Source organism: Miniopterus schreibersii (genome assembly GCF_964146895.1).
Source record: "Miniopterus schreibersii genome assembly, chromosome: 13".
Lineage (NCBI taxonomy): Eukaryota > Metazoa > Chordata > Mammalia > Chiroptera > Miniopteridae > Miniopterus > Miniopterus schreibersii.
This window is the reverse complement of record NC_138113.1, coordinates 53,312,896-53,319,559: the sequence shown is the minus strand read 5'-3', so window position 1 is coordinate 53,319,559 and position 6,664 is coordinate 53,312,896. Positions and strand designations below refer to the sequence as shown.

The 6,664-nt window shown below is 58.7% G+C and overlaps 1 protein-coding gene across 1 annotated transcript in view; it reads left to right on the top strand.

Annotated features, from left to right (window-relative positions):
* The first annotated feature begins 3,535 nt into the window (after positions 1 to 3,535).
* The window catches only part of KCNIP3 (potassium voltage-gated channel interacting protein 3), a 63,478-nt gene continuing 60,349 nt past the window's right edge, over positions 3,536 to 6,664 (top strand). Inside the window, exon 1 of the mRNA XM_081156461.1 lies at positions 3,536 to 3,720. Coding sequence (XP_081012587.1) covers positions 3,706 to 3,720 — 15 coding nt within the window. The 5' untranslated portion in view covers positions 3,536 to 3,705. The remainder of the gene's footprint in view (positions 3,721 to 6,664) is intronic.

The window sequence follows — 6,664 nt, the reverse complement described above, 5'->3', positions numbered from 1 at the left end:
AGCCTGGTCCACACGCCATGTGCTGCTGGAATGAAGCCCCTTCCCTGTGGTCCCCTGTCCTTTCCTGTGCTGCCTGGATGTGCCCTTCCTGGAGCAGTTAACGCTCACCCATCTTACAGGCACCACAGTGTCTGTGAGAAGGCAGGTGTGCGCAGAGGTGACGTCACCCAGCCCTGACCTCAGCCACAGGGATGCAGAAGTTAGATGCTTGAACCTCCACCACACTGAGGGGACCCAGCAGTTAAGTGTCGCTGTTAGAGGAGGGGATTTGGGATAGGTGAGCTGAGCCCCAAGGGAGAGATGGGGTGTCCTCTCTTCACTTCAAGCCAGAAGGAAAGGGGCTTTAAAGAGAGTCCCCTGAAGCCTAAGGGTGTCCCTGCAGTTTGAAACCCAGTCGACTACGTCTCACCCCTGCTGCTTCACTAGTCCAGAGGAAGGCCTCAGGGAAGGGACAGTCCCTACGGCCCAGCCTGGAGGGTGAACAGAGCCCAGCGAGAGCTACTTAAGGTGTCAAGGCTGCGAGAGGTGTTGGAGTTCCTGTCTCCCCTGAGTCCCATGTGAGAAACCCTGGGCAGGGATGGTGGAGAGATGCCCAGCAGTCACCAGGCTCTGAGGATGGGGTTGGGTGCCCACAGGAAGAGAGGTACAGCTTTAAACCTCTGCCAAATCCAGAGCACGGTTCCAGAGAGCTCCCTCTGGAGGCCGCCACTGCCACTAAAGGCCCTGCCACCTGGGGCCACTCCCCCCCTAAACTGGGCGGGACCAGGCTGCCCAGCAGGAGGGCCAACCAAGACAGGGGCTGGACCAGCTGAGACTGTGCTGTGTGATGTGAAGTGACAGAGAACCCCTGGGTCTCCCTACCAAGCAGCACCTCGGCTCTGCCAGGCTTCTATCCAGCTGCAGAAGAGATGTCGAGGGCAGGGGAAGACAGATAGGCCAAGTCAGGTGGCTTTCCAATTTCACAGCCCCACTGGCTCACAGTGATGCCTGAGAGCTGAGGCGGCCAGGGAAGGGCTGATTTTGGGCAACAAACATTTCTTAAGGTCCATGTGCAGGGTGAGACCCACCTCTACCCAGAGGGTCCTTCCTCACAGGCAGTGGCTCTTGGTGGCCCAAACTCTGAAACTGTACTGAGTACATCTCTCAGTCTCCCCCTCCCCCCTTCCTTCTTTCCCTCGCTCTTCCACCTCTTCCCTCTCTCTCTCCTTCCCCTCCCCCCAAACCTCCGCCCCACTCTCCTGCCCTTGGCCAGGGGTAGCCAGAGCCGGAGCCCAAGAAAAGGGCCCAGGGAAAAGATACAGGCTGGGGGCTCCATGGAGCCAGGTTTGGGTGCCTACTGAGGGCAGGTTTGACCTTGGGCCTGCGTGGAGGGGATTGTGACCAGCAATAGAGGAAGGTCCAGAAGACCCCAACACCTGTGGGTGGGGGTGCTGTGAGCTCCTCCCTCAGGTCCGGGGTGAGAGTGAGGCCCCAGACAGCTGAGATGGCTCTCCACTGCCTCCTGTCAAAGGCTGTGAACTCAAAGGTAACACAAGGAAACTCAACCTTCTGAAACAGCCCCTAGCTCTCCCTCTTTCAAACTCCACCATCCTTGCCCCCGTCCCCCATAGGAAAACCACCGTTGGAGCCCTCAGGCTAAGGTTTCAGGCTGACCAGGTGGTCCTCCCACAGCCTTCCTTCCTTAACCATTTCTGGGTCTGATACACAGCCAATGAACTTCGGAAACTCCCAGGCTCTCTTGGGGAGTCTGCTGAGCCCATGCACTGACACCACAGTTGGGGTCTCACAAGGGTGGCCTCCACCTCCACTCTCCTCATTCAGTGGAGGGGTACCCCTGGCAGTGCCTGGGGCACTGGGGAGGAAGGGAACAGGGGCTGAGCAAGGGTCATGGCAGGGTACACATGCCCCAAATCTGTGTTTTATGAGGTGTGCCCCTTGAGTGGCAGCTGCAATGGGAGGTTCCCAAGGCCCAAAGGCACAAGGGCCTTGCTGGGGAGGCATTTGGCCTGGGTCTGTCTTGTCACAGCTTGAGGTTCTTTAACTGAAAGAAAGCCATTCAGAATGATTTTGGGTCCTACTTCTCCAAACCGTCCAGAAGTAAGGCCAGGCCCATCCTGGGCAGGGTCCTGGCAGATTTCCAGGTTGGTGTACAGAACCTGAGAGGTAGGGTGGGATCTTAGCCATGTGTTATATTTGGAATGGAACAAACAGGCTTTCAGAACTGGCTTTGTTGCTCTCTCAGTTGACCCTGGGCAAGTCCTTTAACTTTGCCGGGTCTCACTTTCATCACATGAGATGATGGCACTTTCTTCCCAAGGCCACTGTGAAGACTAAAGTGGTCAGTGAGTCCCTTGTGAGACCTTGCTCGGAGCCAGAGGCCACTGGTGAAAGGCCCCGGGGCTCCAGGGGAGCTCAGCCTCTGACCACACTGCACCTCTCCCAGGTCCCAGCCCGTCCTGTCCTGGAAGCTCAGCCAGCAGATACCTAGGCTACCTTGGCTCTGGAAGTGGTCCTCCCAAGTCAGGGGGTCACAGCCCCGGTCACTCTCCTCCTTTGCGGATCTGAGAATTGGAGTGAACTGGCTGGAGGAAAAAAAAGGAAGAGAGTGGGTGAGCGCCCTGTGCCCGCTGCCGAGGAGGGTGTCACAGGGCTCTGTTTCCATGGGAACCACTGGCTCAGGCTGGCTCTGGGGTGCAGAGAAGGGAAACTTGGCAGAGGTTTCAGGCACCTGACTCCCTGGTGGTCTTCCTGGGGGCTGAGCCCAAGAGTCTGCTGCCCTCCCAAGGATGCCCAGGGACCCCCCCCCCCCCCCCCGGCAATCTGATGAGGTCCCTCAGCCATCCTGATGGGTCCCAACCTGGGACCCAGACAGGGATAGAGACAGGCCCTGGAGACACATGCTGCCTGGGAGGGCTCTTACTTGGCGAGGCCCCATGGGTCAAAAAGGTAATTAAAGGGGGGCAGGTGAAAGAGGCGAAAGGACCCTTGTGTGTCACCCGCTTATGTGGCCCTGGGAGCTATTACCATCTCTGGGTGGCGAGCCTCCATCTGGGAGGCCATTTCGGACCCGGTGCTCCAGAATGATGTCCCCACGGGGAAGAGAGACAGAGAGACGGCGGAGGGGGCACCGGGGTCTTGACTGCAATGCATGGCCAGAAGTCCTTTTCAGGGGCTCACCCCAAGGTGTTTGTGAGGAGAAGCCAGCAGGGAGAGGAGCTCTGCCCCTTCACTTGGGTCAGGAACTCAAGCTGGAGCTCCCCTCCCCACAGCCTGCCAGCCCCCCATATCCCACCCTCCCCATAACCAGTGTGGAAGCAGAGAATGTGTGTTAGAGAAAGGGACTGAGTGGGGGTGTCACAGTGAGAGCACCTGGTGACAGGGGTGGAGGGAAGACCCGGAGAGCCAGATGGACAGGACTTCAACAGGATAGGAACCTGCTCTCTGAATTTATACAGAGAGCGGGACAGCACTGCCTGCAGGGGCGGGGTGGAGGAGAGAGAGAGAGAGAGAGACTGAGAGACTGGAGAGAGGAGGCAGAGCAGAAGGGGTGGAGCCCTAGAAGCAGCAGGCAGGGAGGGGTGGGCAGGGGGCGGGCGAGAAGCCGCCAGTCCAAGCAAACATGAGGCAGCTGCCAGCCCTGCCCCACAGTCCTGCTCTCCGGGGCTGTGAGGAGGGGAGGCCCGCAAGTTTCCTTCAGCATCCAGGATGCAGCGGACCAAGGTAGGCCATGGTGGGGCTGGGGGCTTAGGGGGTGGGGGCAGGGGTTTGGGGGGGGGGGTTTGTCTTGGACCACAGGGGAACCTTGTTCCTTCTTTTTTGAGCGCATCCCTTGCTGTCCCCTGTAGTGTCGCTTTGGGGAAAGTAAGTGTTGGGGTATCCTGGCTGGGAGGCTAGATCCCTGGGGCTCCTTTCGGATGGGAGAGACTTTAGGTTCATGGGACAGAACCTGGACAGAGGAGGAGCTTGGGTCAGCCATGTGGCTGGTCCTGCTCTGTGAGGTCCTTGGGCAGGTGCCAGGGCAGCTGACCCTGAGCCTGGGCTCCATGGCCCTTAGAGCTGGGGGGGGAGGGGGGTTCTTATGCTCGAGGGCTGGTCAATGAATGCACCTTTTAATTATTCAATAATTAATGAATGCCTACTTCCTAAAGGGACGTGGGACCCCTAACAAGGACACATGCTAACAGTTCTCACTCTGGGGGCTGCTGGGAGTTTGGAGAGAGAAAATGCCTGGGGTAGAGGCCAAGGAAGGTGACAGGGTAGCAGGAAGGATGAATAATCATTAAATGGAGACGAATGAGGGAAAGGAACATAAGCTGACCCCCAGAATACAGGGGACACTCAGAAAATGTGTCCCTAGGCCTTGTGAGCTCCTCGTATGTCCAGACTGCCTGTCCTTGGCAGAAAGAGGCTCTGAGGTTAGGCCTGGCTGTGTGCAGCAGAACACCCCACGCAGCAATGTGCTGCACAGGCCGGTGGCATTTGTCTCGTGCAGAAGGCCAGAGGGAGGCAGTAGAGAGCTGGCACGGCAGCCCCGTGGTCAGCAGGGGCTCAGGCTGCGTCTGTCTCCCTGGCTCCCATTCTAGAGGTTACCTTAATGCCCGCCATGGCTGCTGGAGCTCCAGCCAGCACATGCAGGCAGTGGGAAGGAGAGAGAAGGAAGGGCAAGCCCGTCAAACACAAACAGGGTCTCGTGAGTCAAGGAGTGTGCCTCCTCCTCCCCCTCACCCCCCAAAGACAGATTCCTGTCTCACCCATGAGAGCAAGCAGGGAACAGTGGGGCTTGCGGCTGGCTTCAGGCTACATTGCTCAGAGCCCGGGTTGCCCCTGCCCCGCCCAGCCCATCTCTGGGGGTGCCAGGAGAATTAGCGGAGGTGACTACGTGAACTCTTCAAGCTTGGCAATGGGGTGGGTTGAAAAGGCGCCTTTTCTCCCAGCAGCCTCCAGTGGGCAGGCAGAAGCAGAGAAGCGTGATGCCTGTCTCAGGCTCACACACCGTGCGCTCGGTGCGCACACAGGCCGCCGCCAGCACAGCCCACGTGCATCCGCAGGCATCCGGGCGAGCACGCACTGCATGGCCACACACGGCATGTGCCCCCTCGCCCTGGCTGCACAATTGCATGCACACAGCGATGGGCTTCTGCAGTCAGGCTGCACACAGCCCGCTCTGTCCACCTGGCGGAGGACAGTCCTCTTGCTTTCCCTCTGCGACCCTAAGGCAAAGAGCTCATCCTGGGAGCTTGGCCAGCCTGTCCCTGCCAGTGGGTGGGGAAAGTAGCTCTCATTCTGCAGTTGCACCTGGCCCTTCCCTTGGCCATTGTGACCCTTCCTCCCCAACTGGATCTTGCCAGGCCTTGCACCTGCCAGTAGCCTTGCTGTGACTGGAGCAGATCCCACATCTGCTGGTGCTGGGCCAGGCAGGGGCAGTGGTCCTCGGGGAAGCTGCCTGTGGGCTGCTCACCAGTCAGTAGGGGGACTTGTTGTGAAAATCACCTTCCTCGATAGTGGCGGCAGGGACTGTAAGTCAGAGTGCAGGCTGCCTGTCGCTGTCATCGTCAGTGCTGCCTCTAGGAATGTTCCCAGTCCTTGGCCTCCTACACGCACCCTCCAGTCCTTTGAGGGTCCTCACAGCAGCCCAGAAGGGCAAGCATGGTCACTGCCCTCTGCAGACACCACGGCTCAGAGGAGGGAGCAACCCATCCATCACAGCGCCCAGGCTTGAACTCCATAAGCAGAGGGAGCAGAGCTGCTGGCTCTGCTGGAGTAGGCATGCCTGCTGTCTGGGTTCCAGGGAGTGATGTCCTCAGAGCCCAGCATGTGCCCTGGGAAACTCTACCTGCCAGGCTGCCAGCCTTCCTGCAGGGCACTTTCAAGAGGTGGGCCCTTATTGCTCCTTCCATCTGCTCAGCTGGAGATGGGGCATGGGGCAGATGCCTGGAAAGGCTATGACCTTTCTCCAGGTGGTGTCTGGGAGGTCAGGGCTGGCTCTGTACCTACACTGTCTCCCTGGACCCATGTCAGTACAGCTCTTGGCACTGTACCCACTTCACAGATGAACCTGAGACCTGCCCTGGATGGCAAGTGTCATGGTTGTAGCTGGGGTTTGAAACCTGCTCTGTCATACTTCCCTAGGGCTTGGGGGAGAGGGGTCCTAAGAGAAAATTTCAGGGGAGAGACACACACCTGGAACCAGGTGGCTGAGCAGTGGCCCTGTCCCAGCTAGGGGCTGGCTCTGGGGGTTTGTGGCCTTCGAATCCTCTGAACCCTTTAGTGACTGCACACAGCAGACCACCACACCCAGCCGCACCCCCTGGATCAGCTGTTTAACTCTAGCCTCCATAGTCCCTTTCTGGGCTGTAGGTCCAGAGCTGCAAAGAAAAGGACCCCAGGGTTTTGAATTCAGGATCCCTTTTCTATCAGAAGCTTCCATAAGAGTGGGAGTTGCTTTGCAGATTCGATCTGGCTTTGGGCCATCTGCTCTTCCCACCCCATGCCAAGGCAGCCCTGGTGAGGCCCAAGAGCAGCTGCAGGCCCTGAATGCGGGCTCTGTGAGGGACAAGGACAGCCTTGATTTCCAAGGCAAAGAAAGAAGAGGGGAGAGCGCTTGGCAGGTCTTCCTTCACTGGTCCCAGGCCACGGGCAGGAAGGAGAGTGAGAATAGGAAGGA